Source organism: Anabas testudineus, chromosome 3 (assembly GCF_900324465.2).
Source record: "Anabas testudineus chromosome 3, fAnaTes1.2, whole genome shotgun sequence".
Taxonomy (NCBI): domain Eukaryota; kingdom Metazoa; phylum Chordata; class Actinopteri; order Anabantiformes; family Anabantidae; genus Anabas; species Anabas testudineus.
Window position 1 is genome coordinate 3874141 of NC_046612.1, and position 20287 is coordinate 3894427.

Sequence of the window (20287 nt, forward strand, 5' to 3'; positions counted from 1 at the left end):
GACAGAGCCTTGTCTCACTGTGTTAGTGAGCCGCTGGCTACTCACATCAAAACGCCCTGCACCCATTTTTTACTTCCCGGTGAACACTGTTGGAATGATTGAAGCTTCCTCCGTCTTTCCATAATCAAGCACATGAGTACATGTGTGCATGCAAGTGTCCGCGCACATGCAGGTATGCACAAACACACTTTCTCTGTCTGTTCCACACACACCATGTGTAATACTGTGCTACTTCTGCAGTAGACCAACACTGCCCTCTTCAGGCTCAGTGTCACAGGAACGTTAAAGCACACCAATAAACATCAGAGGTGTTTGGGTTTTTATTTATTGGATAAAAGTGTAATTACATTTGTTTTGGTTTAATATTTAAGATAGTGGTTATTCTTGGCCACTCAGTTTGTTGTTTTAGTTTTTTTATTCTTTGGTCTTGTTGTTGTTTGACTTTCTGACCGTTACTGCTCATTGTGAAGAACCGATAAATTAGCTTTTAACAGCACGCTCTCTGATTGGATCATCACTTCTAACCTTTATCAGCTTTGCTCTTCACTGCCACATAAACTTGACTGCTTGTTGGTTTGTGTTAAACATAATCCCGCTTTCGTCTCCATTCGGGCTCCTGGAGGGACACCGTGTCTGTCAGCGTGTAGGAAAACGTAGCAAAGGGTTACTGCTTTATTCAGTGTTGCAACAAATGACATCACTTTCAGTGTAGATGTCATTTACTATGCTAGAGTGCACACACGCATATACACACGCTTAGTTGCACAGTTAAATAGTGTAACAGAGCCGTACGCTTCAACTCTAGTACTCTCGTATGGCTGGCAGATTTCCTTTATTTAACCCAAACATAGGGCAACATTGTGAGATTGTTTGCACACACACACACACACACACACACTGATCAGAGTTGGGTTAAGCGTGGCAGTCTGCGAGGCATGTTAAGCAGGCTAAGCAGTAGAAAGAGACGTGAGAAAATCATGCTGAAGCACTCCGCTGTGCATTAGACTGTGCATGTGGATGTATAGGGTGAGTGTGTGTGTGTGTGTGTGTGTGTGTGTGTGTGTGCCCGTGTGCTCTTTGCCATATGTAGTCAACACAGGGAGGGCACCGACATGCATACTGTATAGCAGCTGAGACACACAGTGGGGTGTCTCTTTCTGTCGCTCAGCCTCCAAACGTACACAGTTGGAAACGCCAACAGATAATTTACATTATTAACTAAATTATATTAAAACATGTTGTTTAAGCTGATCTCACATCTGGTAATCAGAGTCCTCCGCTGTACTATTTGTACTCTTATACTAAACATGGAAACTGTAGAGGTGTTAAATACAATAAAGTCCACTTTAAGGATATAAATGTAGTTTATCGATCTGTGGAGCACGAATATTTTGTGTAAATGTTTGTAATAGTAAAGTTTATTAGTACGTAAGATAAATATTCTAAAAGGAATATGAGCAAAATAAATGTTTGTGCCAATTAAAACATATTTATATAATCAATCAAAATTCATAAATAACATGAAATGTGTATTACTGCACCTTAAATTGTTCAGATGTATAAATAAAAAATTCAACACACACTGTTATGCAGTGTCAGAGCCTGTTTTTGCTCTCATCCCTTTGAAATAAAGTCATTTTAGTCCTTTCATTTTCATTTGAATTTGATTTGTAAGCTGTTATATCCTGTCAGCTAAGTGAATGACCATAAAACATCCAGTCAACCCCCACGGCATTAAAGATTTGCATCCATCCACCTTACATTAAGAACCAGGCAGAAAATTTATTGAAGGAAAGAAGGTTAGAAGTTGTGGATAACTTAGTTTATATGCATGTGGGATTTTTTTTAGCAAATTTCAGTATTTAAATCTTACAGCAAAAAGAGTCCAAAGCTCATTTCCTATAGTTGCAGTTAAAGGAACAGAGTCGCTATGTGATTTCTTTTAGACTGCGTAGCAGGTGCCTATAAATAAATCATGTCTGGACGCTGTAGCCTAAACGCATACCGAGGTATCATAATTATCATAGATCAAAAGCTGATGACATTACAGCGTTGGACCAGTCCTATCCCATGTCAGTTCCTCGGCTGCCCATCTTTACGTTGTTTCATTATTGAGTTATGGCATGCATAATTTAACACCGACAGATATGGATCCATCCGTTGAGAGAGCGTGGAAAGAACAGAGGGAGGGAGAGTGAAATGGATAGAGAGAGAAGTCAGTCTGGAGGAGAGCTCGTGATACAGGCCGGGCACGAGTTCCACCGTCTCTCTATTTTACTTTCTCCCTTTTTTATGTAGTTTCCTTTCTTCCTGTTTTCCACTTTTTAATTCATATCCAACTGTTAAATTCATTTTCTCAAACACACACACGTACAGTTTATTGTGATGAGGAAAAAAATCAGACGTAAGAAACGTGTGATTCTGACGTGTGAGATTCACCCTGTGTAATCTTTTTTTTTAATCATGCTTCAGGTTTGCAGCCGCACACAGACTACAGTTTTGTACTGGTGGCCTGCACCGCTGTCGGATGTGGAGCCAGCTTACCTTCCACAGGACGCACCCTGCAAGCCACCCCTGCTGGTACACACACACACACACACACACACACAGAACAAATGCACATTCTTCACATGTCGTCATTGAACATGTACACTTCCTCTGTTTGATTTCATGTAGTGACATTAATTTACAGACAAAGTAGACGGTAATAATCTGCAGGATTCAGACAATTACACTTATATATTTTCACTTCTTGTTGACAGATTAAAGTAGGTATAAACATGTTACACTGTTTTACATGTATAGTACTAAATATTATTGAAAATGTTTTTATTGAGGCCTCCAAAATGTATTTGGATTTTATTAAATACTGAATTTAGTAGTATTTCTTACATTTTACATACATTACATTATGTGTCTCCTTTACTGATTAGTTCCTTCTAATATTTTCTCTTTTTCCTTTTTGCTCTTCTTACTTCTCATCTCCTCCCACTGCTCTTCTTTTCTGATCTCCCTCCACTATCTCACTACCCTTCACCTTTCTCTCTCTCTCTCTCTCTCTGTTGACCTCGCTGGACGTCTCTTGGATTTTAATTTATTAAGGAGCTTGAATTCAAATGCTTTTTCTTCTCTTTCATCATCATTTGTTGATTTTCCCTCACTTCTCGGCTTCTTCTCCACTCCTCCATATACTCAATCACTTATTGTGCTACAGTCTTCATCAGATGAGGATTAGTTACATCACTACTCTGTGGTGTTTGTTTGAAGTGAGAACTGCATAATCATCCATGTTTGTAAGAGGTTAATTTAAAATAAGATTCAGTAATAATGGATTGATAATATGGTTTTTATTATATAATATGCACTTGACTCACTTTTGTTCCCTCGGTTTTTTGCTTCTCCAGGTGTATGGTCGAGGCCTAGACACCTGATAATAAACACATCTGCAGTGGAGCTGTACTGGGATGCGCCGTCCCAGCCTAATGGTCACATCTCCCAGTACAGGCTGAACAGAGACGGTCGCACTATTTTTACCGGACACCACCGTGACCAGAATTATACCGACACTGGACTCCTGCCAAACCACAGGTGGAGAGCGTGCACTTACACTCACACACACACACACACACAAATGCAGATGCGGAATTCACACATGTGTAAACACACTTCACTTGTAGCTTCATAATTAATCATCCTTTTAATTCCTTAATTTTCACATTTGAGTGTGTGTGTGTGTGTGTGTTTATATTGGGGTCACCCTATTTTGATAGCTCTCCTATCATCCCCTCCATGTCTCTCTCAGGACTGGTCTCTATATATGTCTGTTTGTGTCATTTAATGAACAAATATTTGACGTAGTAATGACAGACACAAACATCACCACACACACAACACATTAAAATCACAAATCAAATCTGGCTTTTGCTTACAGACAGCAGTGGAGCGTAGATTTTATCTGTTTATTTTCATTTAACCTTTACTAATCCGTGTCTTTCCTTTTTCCAGGATGGATTTTCTGTTTTAATTATGGGAATGTAAAATGATACCCTCTCTCCTCCCCTCCCTCTCTTGTCTCCTTCCCTCTCTCCTCTGCCTTCTCTCTCCTGAGACAATTTCTCTTTACCCCAAATAGAATTCTTGGGATAACACCCTGCAGTACTCCAATCACCTCTATGTGTGTGTGAAAGAGAAACAGAAAGGAAGGAAGGAGAGAAGAAGATAGGACTGTATATGTGTGTGACGTTTAATTTTCCCTAATTCCAGATAGTCTGCCACAAGGCATTCCCGTCCCGGCCCTTCGCTTCTCATCACTTGTCTTGCCTCCTATTCACTTCTCCTTCCTCTCACCCTGCCTCCCCTCCCGTTCTTTCCGTCTTACCTCATTCCCTTCCACCTTTCCTTCTTTTCCCAATTTAGCCCTGCACCAAGAATTACACAGGGAGCACCGGCCCCATTACCCAGGCAGACTTGTGTGTGTTTTCGCTCGTGTGTTCGAGCGTATACCGCTGCATGCCTTTCTGTGTGTGCATGTGGCCGTGCACGAGGCTGCTCAAAGTGGCCATTGATTATTTATGACAATGTTGATTAGCTGTCACTTTGCTTCGGCAGCCCAGGAAGTGTCTAAGATGACGAGAGAATTAACCTATTCCCTCTGGCTGGCCCCGCAGGACGCACACACACACACACACACACACACACACACACACACACACACACACACACACACACTCTCAGCCAAACAGATGCAAATGCCCTGCTCACCGATTACCTACCCCACACACACACACCATTTTACTCTTGATATCCCAAGGCGGTGTTTACATTTAAGTAAATATCTTCCGGTGATGAAGTGTTTAAATTCACTCTCCAACTGAAACCTTATGCCGTGATAAAATTTTCCCTCTCCATCACATTCATTCTGTGCTTTGCTCTCTTTCCATCTCTCCTTGACTTACTTGGTATGCTGTGTATAAATATATGCATATCTGTGTGTGTGTGTGTGTGTGTCTGTGGGAGTAACATATGAGTAGTTCTTGTACCTTTTCCTGTCTGTGTTCAAACCCACTGCAGAGGCGCTAATGGCGTCCTCTCTTAAACGCTCTATGCAGGAACAATAACCCAACACCTCTACCCATTAATGCACGTGTGCCCGAGTTTATAGCAAATTAAAGGCTTTTAATGTTAAATGGTGTCCCAGTTACACAGCTGATGTAGGCTGTAGCACCGGCCAGCCACGTGCTCTTAAAAGGGAAATCTATCTTATGATGTCATGTGAGGGAGAAGTAAAGAAAAAGGAAGAAATGCATTGTGACTGTGTGACTTGTGGCTGTAATTCTGAACCACAGAGCTGCTCTGACTTTAAGAAGACTTCTCATCTTTGCACTGTTTAGAATGAGGCTAAATGTTGTTTGGTGACACAACATTTCTGTGTTCAACACTGCCACTCAGATCATTTGAAATCAGATTTTTAAAATTAATTTCAATGAGCTCTCAACTTGCTTCCCTCCTCTCTTCTCCACTCTCCTCTTTACCCCACGCACCTCCTCAGGTATGTGTACGAGCTGGAGGCCAGTACAGCGGGTGGGACCGGCGTGAGTGACAAATATGTTATACAGACTCCAGTCTCGTGCCCCACTGGGATCCCACCTCCCTATAATGTGACTGTGTCAAGCCCCCACACCATCTCTCTCGCCTGGGCCCCCCCTGGTGAGTAGCAATCTGAATAAACTGATAGATGGATGAATGAAAACCTGCATGAGTCATTTTCATTCTAGTGTGTTTAGTCTCACTTCAAATGACATTAAAGAGCAGACACTAGTTTTTGAACTACCTTGTTTGTTTGTTAGTGATAATTTATGTTAACTGATGTGTATAATGTGATACTGTAACGTTACTTAATCATGTTGTATCTCAGCCTAGTCTTTATTTCAGAAGCCTGGGTGTCTCGTTTACATTTTAAAGTTCAGACATTTAGGTTCTGACCCTTTTGGATCTTTAAATATCCTGGAGATTCATTTTTAGCTCTGATTTTACTCATCATTTTAATTTTCAGGAAGTGATGGTCTAATAGTTTGATACACTTTCACTACATTTAGCCAAACACCATCAAAGAAAATTATAGAGACATTTCTTTCTCCAATATGAAGAGACACTGGACAAAGACCCTGACTAGTTTCCAGTTCACCTTCTGGCCTTTTAGGACCAGGACACACTCACACACACACATCTACACAGGCATACATGAGCACACACTTGGGGCTGAGTTTCATGCTTATAGGGCAGTGATTGTCTGCCCTAACCCATCTATCATTGACTATTACTCTCTCATTAGGCTCGTTTCCTATCTCAGAAACTGCTTATAGGGCCAACTAGCAAAGACACTTCACTGTGTGTGTAGAGGGGTGTGTGTGTGTTTCTGTATAATGGTGTATGTGTTTATGTATGCATCTTTATACATGAGTGTGTTTCTGTGTGTGTGTGTGTGTCATTGTGGAGATATTTCCATAGGCAGGCCTATTCTATCGTCATTACGGGTTGATTTTAAAGGTGAGGAAATATTGGCTGGGTTCTCACGCTTGGTTAACTCCCTGAGCCCATAGTCTGGAGTGCTTTAGACTGTGTGTGTGTGTGTGTGTGTGTGTGTGTGTGTGTCTTGTGTGTGTGTGTGTGTGTGTCTTGTGTGTGTACGTACATGCCTGTATTTGTGTGTTCATATGCATACATTTACTGCCAAAACATTGACGTATGGCTGTTAAAAAGGCTTTTACTCTGTGGCCACTTCCTCTTTCATGATCTTTGCATTTGTCTGTGTGCATGTGTGGAAGAAGGTGTTAGATGTGTGTGGGTCTGTTTTTAGGAATGTGTGTTATTTTGGACTTCAAGATGCACTCAAGTGGGTGGTTCACATAAAAAATATAAGAGAAAGGAAACAAATATAGATCAGTTGAAGATGACCTCTATGTTAGTTAGGATAATGTTAAATTAACATAATTAACATAAAATTTAACCACATTAACCCATGACGTTTGGAGTCTTTGTGAAGGTTTGGAAAACAAGTTGGATTAAACTTGATTCAACGCACAACCTCTAAGTTCTGAATGGCCTTGTTACTCCAGTGAATGTGGTCCCAGCTGTGTCCAAAGACGGCGTCTAGAGTGGAAGGAAGGATTCAAACACTCCAAGAAAAACAGTGAAACAGTTTGATGCCAAATAGTGAAGATGATGAAGAAGATGTTAGCAACTGTTTGGAGGTTCTGAGGCTTCACTTCCAATGGATGAAATGATCTCACCTGTTGTATAAAAGCAGTTTCACATCCACTACTGGGCGGTACAGGAACATTAAGGAAGTTTTTAGGGCAAAGAAATCATCACAATGAGTCTGTAGTTCTGACTGTTAAAAGGAGCTCAAGTATGCCTGGTCAGATAATTAGGGGTTCTGAAGTCCTGGCTTTATTCCTCAATCCAACACCTAAACAGCCAAAGGCTCTGACAGATAATCAAACTCTAAGAAACAGTTCAGTTGCCTCTGACCAGATTCCCCAGTGCGTTAGAAAACTGTGAGTTGTGGGTTGGAGCCACGATAGCGTGGCGGGTTGGCTACATAACCATTGCCAGTTACAGTGGTAATAGAGTGTAAAACAAGTTTAAAAATAATCTAATAAAATGATCTGAACTTGAATCAGGAGAGGGTTTGTATGTTTTATTGTCCCAGACCGTTTCCTGCAGCAGGTTGGCCGGGGTGCCAGTTGTCTGACCTTACATAAAAATGACTAGAAATTGTGGTTCACATTTGATCTGCGTATTCTGGCCACTCTTAGTAAGGTAGGAGGGTGTGTGTGTGTGTGTGTTGTGTCTAGCTGCATGTGTGCATATGCGTGCTGGGGGGTGAATAATTGAAGTCTTTCATTTGTCTGGTAATCAGTTCGTTCTCGAGATATCCAGAGTTCATGAATGTTGAATAACCCATCACAATACAGTAGGCCTGAATTATGGAAAAACCTCCGGTGAGAATATTAACAAAGTCTCAGTGTGAGTGTGTATCTGTCTGGGTGGTTCTGGATGTATACATTTGTGTGTTCTTTTTGTCTGGTCGTGAGAGGATAGTGTCAGGAGTTTGAAGCCGAGATCAGTCAGTTTCAACATAAAAATATAACTTATAGAAGATAGTGGATGTAGATTTGGTTGTAGTAAACTTGTTTAATGTAGGCTGATTATCGTACTAATGCTGTTACATCTTTTCTAATCTTATCAGATTCTGTGTGTTTTAGCATTCGTTCGATTTGAAGACATTTTGTCTTTTTTGTTTTGGGTCTTTATGTACTTCAACATAAGGTAGTGATAGTGTGCATCCTTTTTTCCATCTCCACAGTGCAACTCAGCATCAGCCAGTTTCTAAACTACAACATACTGTTAAATCCAGGAAGCGATGGCGCCATAAAGCATGATGCTGGGCGGGAGCTGCATCTCACTGTGTTTGATCTAGAGCCATTCACCACCTACTATGTCAGAGTGCAGGCCTGTCAGATTGGTAAGTATCTTTCAGCTTGAAAGTTGGAGATATCCAGAGTTCATTATTAAGACGGTTGGTTTTTCAGTACTGGTGACAAACAGTAAGTGCCACACATTGTTTAACTCTTAAGTTTTTGTTTTAAGTTCAGCACGGAGAAAGCAGCATAATAGTAAAACTGTGTGACTGAGGTGTTTTAACGTTACCACGCTGACTCATGCAACAAAGATATGTTTCTAAAAGTGTGTGTATTTTATAACAAAACTTTGCTCCTTGCAGACGGCTGCGGAGTCGGGGAGGGTGTTTCAGTTCGGACTTTAGAGGCTGCCCCTGAAGGTCTGTCACCCCCCACAATCAAAGCAGCTGGAGCTAACGTCCTAGAGATCCACTGGTCACCGCCTGAAAAACCTAATGGACTCATCACTTCTTATCATATATACAGGTAACATACACTGAGAGAAGTGGAGGAGACACTGATGGTGGTTAGGTGTCCATCATGACTAGAATGTAGGGATGTCTACAAAGAAAGCATCAATAGGTCTCTGGGACGGCATGCATATACTGTATTTGCAGAAGCCTACAGGTGTTGGTGATGTGTCTGCAGGTGAATGTTTTGCCTGTCTGTGTTGTGTGTTTGCATGTGTGTCCGTGTATGTGTGTATTCGTGCATGCTGAAGGTCGTGGTCTGCTTGTTGACCAAAGAGTGTGTGATCTGTATGCAGGGTCAGACCAGACTAAGCCCTTTAAGTCCTGAGGAAACACACATTAGCATAGCAGTACACACACTCACAAACACCCACACTCTGACACACCTGGTGTGATCAGACTGAGGCCGACAGGGGCTTGGATAAAATGGGAAAATCTCTCTCTTTCTGTCTCTCGCATACCTGAAATCCTACGTAATCACAGAGAAAGGGGCTTACCAAGACATCAAGGCGCTTGCATCAGCTTGTGACTGGCGCGTGATGTTTAAGACGTGATGTTACACTTTTTGTTCTACTCCCACCTAAAATAAGCTTCTTTATTTTGAATACTACAAAGCACTATAATAATAGTAATAAAACACTCTTTAATGTAACATACTTGACAACAACTTTGTTGAATATAATTCTTTTTGGAATATACTGCAAATACTGAGCAAATTACCAGTGACATATGTCTTATGTGATCGAAATTTGCTATAAATTTAAGTTCTTTTGGCCCCAGACGTGATGCATGTCCTGTATGTACAGTAAATATTGATTAAAGATGTTTCTAACACTTAGAAATAACAGCTGTACTGATTTTGAGCCAAAAACTGGAGGTCCAGGGTCAAAGATATTCTGCCTATAAGTTTATATTTTTGATATGAAATGAATGATTTACTAATCCGAGGACTTATTTCCTCACAGGCGTCCGGTAGGAACAGAAGAGGAGCTGCTGGTTTTCATCTGGTCCAGTGGGCCTCTTGAATTCTTTGATGCGAGTCCTGCCCTGCAACCCTTCAGCTACTTTCAGTATAGAGTTCGAGCCCACAACTCCAAAGGCTCAGTTCTGAGCCAGTGGGCTTTAGCCCGGACCTTAGAGGCAGAACCACAGCACATGGCCCCTCCCACCGTCACACCCACGGGTGAGTTCACAGAGTCGTATTAAAACTAGTGAAGTTTTAAACCTTGTTGTATGAAATCACTGCAAAGGTCCCACATGCTTTGTATTTTGACAGGTGCGTACTCAGTCCATCTGAGATGGAGAGAACCAGAACAACCCAACGGTCTAATTACCCATTATAGATTGGTTTATAAGAAGCACCAACAGGACCCGACGCTCAACTCTACCACTGTTACTGCTCTCACTGTGGAGGTAAACGCACACACATGCAGTAAATGGAGGACGACGGTGACACACTTTAATCTGGGAGCACATTTCATTCTTAGTTTTAGTGATTTGATTTCATACTGTACGTGATGTGCAGTATCTGTATTTGCGTGAGAGTATGTGTCTGTTATCATTTGTGATGCATGTGAAGAAATTTGGACTCTACCTGTGGTGCTGGTGCCATCTGTTTGGCAGTGAGGGGCCTGAAGACACACACACACACTGCCCATGGCCAGCTATTCTCCAGGGCTCTTCCCACATGATGCCTCATGCTCTAACACAGGGAATAACCATAAGCAAGCCCTCTCATACAGAACACATACACATAAACACACATATATTACTGTTTACGGCTGCCATCTAGTGTAAATAGGAGCTGGCAGGTCAGTAAACAGGCTACGTTCACCCAAAGCTGTGATGAAACATTTGCCAACAGTGGCCGGCATCCTCTCAGCACAACTCTTGTAAAGTCTTGTATTATTCTACTAACATGCAGCAGTTTGTGTTGTTGTCATTTTATGATGTTTCTGTGTGGAAAAAACAGATAAAGAGAGAGAAACTTGACACACAAGAGCCAACAGAAATAAAAAAAATAGATTAAAGAGATAAACACATTCAAATATTCACAAGAAAGCAAAACATGGAGAGATGGAACAAAGATCCAGGTAGTATAGAAGGAAAGACAGAGGCGGGAGCTGAAACGAGTGAGACTAAAAGCAGCAGAGGGGGCAGAAAAACAAGTGATGGAGCAAGAGGGAGGGGGCGAGACAGAGTGATAGGGAAAGAGGGAGGAGAGTGAAAGGGGAGAAGAGGTGGAAGTATGGATCTATATTCTGTCCATACAAGTGGCCTCTTCTCCCTCAGTGACCTTTGGCTTGTCACTCATAATTAATACAAGATGTAAATGGAGACCTTTCACCTTCTCATTGATATGGAACACTCTGTTTGTGTGTGAGAGAGAGAGAGAGTGTGAGTGTGTGAGAGGCTCATTGACATGGCATAGACTTATTTAGGTGGCGGTCATTTGTCACGCAGCTGCCTTCACCACATGTGCTCTGTTGAAAATGAGAAATAAAGCTCCCAGCAAACTTCAAAAGAGCAGGCTGCACTTAAAAGGCAAATTCAGCTGAGGTGTGAGAGCGGGACAACAAAAAAACAGTGAAAACGGTTACTGGAGGCAGAGAATGCAACTGATGAATTACTGTTATCGTTCGTCAGCCGAGGGGAAACTCGCACAAGAAAATCAGTTTCACTTTGTACGTAAAAATAAAAAAAAGAATTGATGTGTGATCTTTGCTCTTCTTCTTTAATAAACATGACAATTGGTGCTTGTAGTTAAACATCACTGAGTGGCTGGAGGTCATAGATCAGAGAAACAGTTGAATGGTCATAGAATAAAACAGCTGAGTGCACTAGTGTTAGTAGTACTTCAGGACTATTTTCTTTTTCTGCTGCTTTGTCCTCACTTCTTTATTATTATTATTATTATTATTATTAGTAGTAGTAGTAGTAGTAGTAGTAGTAGTAGTAGTAGTAGTAGTGGTAGTAGTATTAGTATTACTAGTTTTACTTTTTCTCTTCACTCGTTTTTTTTCCTCCATAAAAATTCTCAGTTATTGTTTGTGTGTGTGTGTGTCCATTCGGTGTGTATGTTTGTGTGCTCGCTGATCTCAGGCTGGGCTGGGAACCCTGCTCCGTGCCAGCTTGGCTGATTAATGGGGTCGTCATGGCAATCGGACGGAATGAGGGTACGACGCGCAGGCGGCCTGCCTCGCTAGACCCCTGCGCGCCGCCTGGCACACACACACACACACACACACACTTTCACACACAAATTCACTCTCCATGCCTTACACCTCTCTGACAGACATGTTAGTCACTCACATGACCCTGTCAGGTCGCCTTTTTTGCATCGTGGTTCCTGTGCTTATGTTCTCCTTCTTTTAAATTCTCCCCATTATTTGTCTCTTGCTCCTTTTTTATCCTCTTGTTCCCTCCGTGCAGATTTTTTTTTATTCTGCGTTCTTTTTCTATGGAAAGATCATTGAGCTGACGCCTCAGCACCTCTTCAGATTATACCAAGGATCATTTTACTCTCGCCTGTTCTGGCCAACGGCTTCACTTAAATTCCGATCTTGTCATGCATGTGGCACCTCCCTCATGCAACTCCATCAAATGCTTTTTCTGCCTGACCCCTCGTTTTTAAGCCTACTTCTTAGTCCCTGTAGCCTTTTCTTTTGTGATCTTTTCCTCATTTTCTTCTTAAGTTTTCCATTTCTCCCCTCACTCCTCACTCTACACTCTTCTCTTATCTTATCCTTTCCTAGAACGGCTCCATCTTGTCTCTTCTTTTACTTAATTTGCTCCATCTTTTTCTCTCCCATTAAATCTTTTATTCTCTGTCTTCTCTTCTCCCTCCATCCACTTTTTGCCTGTGCACTGTGTATATTTACCTGCCTACCACCTCCCTTTCTCCTCCTTTACTCTTGTCCTTTTCTCCCTCCCTTGGCTCTTCCAGATGTTACACTATGGCCCTTGGGATCACTGATGAAGGGAGGCCATGTGCATACATATTTGTGTGTGTGTGTGTGTGTGTGTGTGTGTGTGTGTGTGAGACCCTATGTGGATACATATGTCTAAATGTGGTTGTATGTGTGCCTGCATGCTTCAATAGCATTTTTGTTTGTGTGTGTTGTATGTGCAACAGTATGTGTCTTTTTTGTCTGTGTGCATTTGTGCTGTATTAATACATCCCATTGATCAGAGCAGGACCCCTGACAGTCATCATCCCTGAGAACCATCTGGCCGACGCCTGACGCTCCCTCACCCAAACACAAGCTGACACCCTATTAATCTGCTACCGCCATGCATACATACTCGTGTGTGTGTGTGTTTGTGGGTGCGCGTGTGTGTGTGTGTGTTTCTCTATGTGTGAATGAATGAATTGCTAAGGAAGGGAGTGTGTAATGTGAATGTAAGAGGGTATGTGTAGAGTGTGCGTTAACATTTTTTCCATGTCCATGTTTCTGTGTACGTGTACGCATGTGTGTGCCTGTGTTTTGAACCCAGACCATACACACACGTGCAAATGTGTACACGCACCACTCTGCCATCCGCCAACAACAGCCGGCGCTGAAGGGAGCTGAAGGGTGCTTGGAAATTAAGGTTATTACACAAATTGAGCCATATGGTCTAAATATTTCAGAGCCGAAATTTACTAGGCAATAAAAATGGCCCCTACCTCGGTAATGGTGTAAATTACAGCTTAACCACCAGCGCTAATGATGTCCTTCTGTACGCCCCGTAACCAACCGTACATGAAGGACACATTGTTTAAAAAATACCCCAGGAAAAGCGAAAGAGCAAGAGAGGGAGGAATAGAGTAAAAGGGAAGGAGGGATGGAGATAGAGAAGGAAGGATGAAGCGAAGGGGGCAAAGAAGGAAAGTAAAAGAGCTGAAGGAAGCAAGTAAAGAAGAGCAAAAGAAAGAGAGAGAGACAAGGAGATGGAAGGAAAGAGAGAGAGTGGAGAAAGAGAACGAGAGAGAGAGAGAGATGTAGAGCTAGCAGCATGTTTACAATCTGTTAGTTTACCATTAAGAGCCCGTCAGAGAGTACGGGAGAGGTCCAGCCGGCCAACTGTGTCTTAAAGCCGACATAAGGTTCAGAGAGAGAGAGAGTGTGTGTGTGTGCATGTGCATATTTAGGCATGCGCAGTTGAGTATGGACATATTATCGAAATACATGATATGTTTTTAGGCATGAATGGTCTGCAGGTGTGTTGAATGATTAGATGAGGCAAACTAATAGTACATAACTTGAATACGAATACATGCTTTTATTATTTTGTTATTATAGACTTGCACATGTGTTTGGTCAAATTAGATCTAGTTTAACCTGCTCATGTGCAGTGCCGAGACGTGGGCATCACAGAAAGGAATGAGAAGCGCTCAGCAGGTATGTTTCCTGGTTGACATGAGTGAGCTTACCTGGATGAAAAATGAACATCACTTTGTGGAAAAACACAGTAAGCTCTGCTTTCCCTCAAGGAAGTGGGTGTCAATCCCATTTTATTGATTAGTTTCTAGGAAAATGTATCTGCCCTGCCAGGTGCAGGTCACTGAGAAATTATGCCAGAGCAGCTAGTCTAGTTCTGACCAAAAGTAACAAAACCCACCTACAAGCAGCTCTAACACATGAAAAAATGTTTAATGTTTAATTCTTACATAAACCTAAAACACTACGGTTTTGTAGTGGGATGTGATTGGCTGACAGTGTCTTATGGTAAACTCACACCATTACAGACTTGGCATTAGAACAAATCATCTTCAGAGACTGTTACCTACAGCGATAAGCTTCTGCAATGTCACAACATTTATTCAGGTCTAGAAGTGCATTAATTTTTACCATGATCTTGTATTGATGATGGGAGGGTCGGACCACTGAGGAAAGTCTTCTCCAGCAAATTCCAAAGATTCTTAATGGGGTTAACGTCTGGACTCCTGACATCCATTGTTGGAATAACCTGGTCATTCAGTATATTCAGGTAGTCAGCTGACCTTATTCTTTGGACACATAATGTTGCAGAATCTAGACCTGACCAAGTGCAGCAACCCCAGATCATAACACTGCCCCCACAGGCTTGTACAGTAGACACTAGACATGATGGGTGCATCACTTCACCTCCTCTCTTCTTCCCCTGATGCTCCCATCACTCTGGAACAGAGTAAATCTGGACTCATCAGACCACATGACCTTCTTCCATTGGACAGTTCTTAACCCAGTTTTAGTAGTTTCATCAATCTCCTCAGATGTTTTCTTTACTTGATGCATTCAATAATTTGACCCTTCTGAACCAGATTAAGATCCTTTCAATGACCACAGGATGTGTCTTCAAACATGGTTGTTTAAAAATTGAGAAGCTACTCACTGCATCAGTTTGGGTTAAATAACTTGTTGTCAGCTGAATAATAATCATCCATGCAGTAATTATCTAGTGGGAGGCTTTTACCTGCTTGTTTAGTTAAATCCAGGTGGTGAGTGTATTTGCAGTTCATTTATTCTCATATAGTTTTCACATAAAAAGCAAAATGCCTCCAACTTCCTGTACTTTAAAACGACTTGTCCTCATGGCATTTACAAATAAACAAGACTTCACTACAACTTTACTAAATCATGTGTTGCTTTTAAACCTCTGACTTAATGTTCAGTTGTTCTCTTTGCATAACTTAACCACAGAAGAGTGGGAATCGAGGATAGAGGATGGCCAGAGGAACATGGATGAGAAGATTTTTGCCCTTGGTCTTAGTGACACCCTTTAACAAATGAGGCAAGGGAAGAGAGAAATGCAGAGCTGAGTGCACCAAGGGTGAGGAGAGAGAGAAGAGGGGGTTGAGAGGGGAGGAGGAGACAGGTGAAGAGAGGCAGGAAGGATCAGAAGAGAGCACTAGGAGACTCAGATGCAGAGTTCATTAGGCCCTCGGCCTATCAGACCCCTTAGTCGGAGGTCTCCAACTCTGATTGGAGGGCTCTCAGCCTTCTGCATAAACAGCCAAATAATCAGGCTGCAACACTCCCTCTTCTCCTCATCGCAATCTTTCTCACTGTCTCTTCGTTTCCACAGTTCCTGCTCAGTCATTCCTCCATCACTACATTTCTGTCTTGGATTTCTCCACCTCTGTCACAAATTACAGTTTTTATGTTATTCTCATCCACCATCGTTGCCCCCTACATCCCCTCTTCTTCTTCTCCCTCTCACTATATCAAGTGATTCTTTTTTCAGTCGAGTTTCTACTCTCCTACTTCCTCTTTCTCTCTTCTCTTTTCTGCTCCGTAATGACAGGTTTTGTGTTATTGTGTGTCTGTCTGTGAATAGGCTACACCATCCAGTGTAGTGGTCTCCACTTGTGTTAATGGCCGTCGAGTGCTGCAACCATGATACGATGGTCATCACTTTAGAGGAATGTGGAGGGTGTGTGAGTGCGGATAAGAGACAGAGGAAAAAAATGTCAGTATGTTTGTGATGGTAGAGTCCATTCAATCCTGAAGTGTGTGTGTGTGTGTGCTTATTAGAGAGAGAGAGAGAATCCTTAAGGGTTTGTTTAGGAAGTGGACAGTACTTGTGACCATGGTCTCAAGGAGGCGTCTCAGCCTGGCGCCGGCTCACAGCCTGAACATGAATACAGAGTTTTTCTGTTTCTATTTGGTTTGAACAAAACACTTGGGCCAAAAAAGTCTTTAGAAATGTTGTTCTGTGCGTTCTGGATGAAGCGTCCTGATGTGTGTGTGTGTTTGTATGTTCAATTGTCCTTAATGAAATAAAGTTCAGAAAAAACAGCACGTATAAACACATGCTCGTTTTTTCCATTCTCAGGAGACATCTGTGGTTCTGTGGAAGCGTACAGGTCCCTCATTTGCCAGGATTTGTCCACTGGTCTTTGGCCACATCCCCACACACACACACACACACACACACAGACAAAAAAATGCTGTTCCTGGGGTCTAGAACCGCCAAAGCCAATCATGGCTGTCGGTGTGAAGTGGGCATGCCTGTTCCAGACCCCTGCAGTCCCTCTCTACGTCTGTGCTGGCCATAGACAAAACACATGCCTAATGGCACTCTGTGTGTCCACGGGTGTGTGTGTATGTGTGCGTGCACATGTGTGTGTCACACAGGCGACTAGCCTGTGTCAGAGTTTGTCTAACGCACACTGACTAGCAGGGACACCCATGCAGGGCATTTGCAAACAGACACAAGGCAAATGTGCCAGCAGCATTGAATTAGCCATGTACACAGAAATACACACACACAGGATTTGTCCACTGGTCTTTGGCCACATCCCTCACACACACACACACACACACACACACACTTGGCTTGGGAGCTTGGCATGGGGTGCGAGAGAGCAGCGCGGGGTGCACTGGCTCACCTCAGAAACCTCTGAAAACAATTACAGCTCTCACAGGCCCGGTCAGGGCACAGCTTGTACTAATAGACTGGACTGAAGAATTGAATCGAATTGAGCTGAATTTAGCCGAATTGAGTGAAATGGAATTGAATCATATCTGATCGGGTCGTGTTTTAGCACACGCTAAAAGAACTAAGACACATAAGAAAAGGTGAAGCAGCATGGGGTTTCATTATCTCTCCAGGACTTAATATGACAGAGCAGAGAGGAGAGCAGCACCCCGAAGGCAGACCAGTTGGGGCCCATTCACCTACCATTAGACATGCTTCTTTTATGTATGGTCCTACACACTCACTTTACTTCTACTTGCCTGTCTGTGCGTGTGAGTGATAGACAAAGAGAGACTGTATGTGTATTTGCATGCATGTGTGTAGCCATATGCTAATACTGGTCCATCTCTCTGTCTCTGTCTCTCTGCGGGGCCCGGTGCCGGGGCCTTTGTGAGATAATCAGCATAATTCTTTTGACAAATACACATGGTTATTCTTAATTAGTATCACACACTGTCCCCCCGGCCGCACCATGCCTCTCCACCTGAACATCACACACACAGATGTGCAGTTGCGCGCACACACACACACACACACTTCCATGGACACATGGGTACAAAACAAGATGCATGCAGATCGGAGCTTGTTAGGAGACAAACAAATGCACACACATTAAAAGCAGAACCAATACGACATTGATATGTGGAGAGCACAGCAGGCTGCACATGCAGAAACACACACTGTCCAGAAGACTTCTGCTGTAGCTCAGCTCACACACCAAAGATAAGACAGATTGAGGAAATAAAAGATTGAATAGATTGCTTCCTTGCCTTCAATGCTAAATTGTGTTGAACCATGTAAGATCTGAGGGCTCTTTAATGTATAAATTAGCAAGTCCTCTTCCTGTCTCTTCTCTTCTTTCCCTATCATTGTCTCCTTTTCTTTCCCCCTGTCTTGTTTACCTTTGTCTCCTTTACATCTGTGCAGATCTCTCTTGCCCCTTCCACCACCACCACCACCTCCCACCTCTCTTGAATTCTTGCTCTTGCTCTGTTCTTTTGCATTTGGTGTGATTAACTAGTGACTTTGATCATCCGCACATACATGCACACGTCCATGCATGTTGAATTTAGCTTGACAAGAACGGTTTCTTTTAACATCTTACATTCTAGGTGTTCATGTTATCTTCTAGTCTGCACAGGTTGGTCAGGTTTCAACATAGTCTTAGTGAAAAACAAAAACTTATAGTAACTGTCTTTACTGTTTTCTATGCTTCAGTGTGTTGTGACATTGAATTCAACTCTGTTGTTGATGTTATTTGTTTAGTAGATTTGTATGTGCAGGCGCTCACCTACATGCTATATTCTTTAATGTGACCATTATAAGAAGACTGTGTTTGTATTTTGGGTGCACGTGTGTCTGCACATGTGTATGTATGAGTACGAAACATTTACTGAGGGAGCTGTTAACATAATGTAACAGTGGTGTGTTTCAGTGTTACACCATTTGATTGCTGCCTGCCTGTCTGTGTGTCGGTGTGCGCTTGGCAGGCAGAGGTGATGAATTTAATAGCGCTAGATTGTTGTGTGTGTTGTGAAGACATTGAGGTTAGTCCTCCCAACTTTAAGTGGCTGTTTGAGGGTGAAAACTTGGTTTTTAGTTTTAAGGTTAAAATTAGGTTTGGGTTAGTGTAAGGGTTAGGTGCTAAGTTGTGATGGTTAAGGTTAGAGCAAAGGGCTATGTGCTGCATTGTGCCAATGAGAGTCCTCACAGCTGTAGTAAGACCAGTGTGTGTGCGATATAGCGAGGAGCCAGTAAATGTGGTGTGTTTCCGTGATAAAGTGTTTGAATGTATTGCCATCTAGAGGCGTGTAGCAGAGTCTCCACGCTCCTATAAAAGCTGCTGGTGCCAGATGCTGCTATTGACAATGTGCATATGTTAACCGCTTTATAGGCCACATGCCTCACATATTTCACCGGCTTTTAAGGTAGAGAGATCTCTCATTCTCGCTCACTTAATCTGTCTCTCCCTTTTGCCACATCTATCTTTTTTCTCTCCCACTTTAGCTTTCTCCTCTTTTTTTTTTTAAACCATTCACTTCATCTCTCTTTCGTCTTGTTCTTTCTCTCACCTTCCCTCCCTCTAGTGCTGCTTTTTTTATTTTCTACACCAGTTATTAACTCACTCACCTCTTACTTTTCACTCCTCTTTTCTTATTCACTATCCAGTGTTTGTTACATGTACTTCCCTTTCCTCCTCCTCTCCTTCTCCACCCCTGGGTCGCTCTTTTTAGCTCCCTCCCTCCTCTCTCTACTGAGAAGTGCTGTGATTTGCAGGAGGATTTAGCTTGTGTCTCGGCGTCTAGGGGCTTATTAATCCTATTTTACTGTGGACGGAAAACACGTTGGCTCCCAGACATGAAAACAGTGCATACAAGCATTTTGGTTGTTGTTCAGACAGTTCATCCTTGGTGCCACGCTACGGTGATTTGTCAGGGTTTTCATTTGATTCAGTATGAATTGGAGACTATTTGATCCTCTTGCCACTGTGTTGAAGTGGGTTGCCAGTTAATCTCTTTACATATGCTTTCATATGTGAATACATACAGTCCTGAACAGGAAATTAAAAAAAAAAAGACTCGACACATAAAAAAAAGCTTCCTGTGTTGTACATTCACAGAAATATGTTCACACACGCTCTTCACTCTCTGCTCATTGTCATAAACACACAGAAATAGGCACATCCTGGAGCCCAGTGCTCCCTTACTACCATGTCATCGCCCGCCAGCGCCTTTTGAAACAACAGTGTGTCTCTTATCAATTAGCAAATGGTGTTCCCACTGTATCACACACACACACACACACACACACACACAACCACTGCCCCTGTGTTTGCCAGGGCGTTGGGCTGAGTCCCACTGCCTAAAGATACTGGCAGACACACTGCGACTGTGCCTCTCTGTTTGCCCG

At 42.5% G+C, this 20287-nt stretch overlaps 1 protein-coding gene across 1 annotated transcript in view; it reads left to right on the top strand.

Moving 5' to 3' along the window:
* The window catches only part of ush2a (Usher syndrome 2A (autosomal recessive, mild)), a 160423-nt gene that overhangs the window by 126178 nt on the left and 13958 nt on the right, over window positions 1-20287 (top strand). Inside the window, 7 exon segments of the mRNA XM_026378646.1 lie at window positions 2473-2580; window positions 3405-3588; window positions 5549-5706; window positions 8369-8527; window positions 8786-8948; window positions 9898-10115; window positions 10209-10345. Coding sequence (XP_026234431.1) covers window positions 2473-2580; window positions 3405-3588; window positions 5549-5706; window positions 8369-8527; window positions 8786-8948; window positions 9898-10115; window positions 10209-10345 — 1127 coding nt within the window.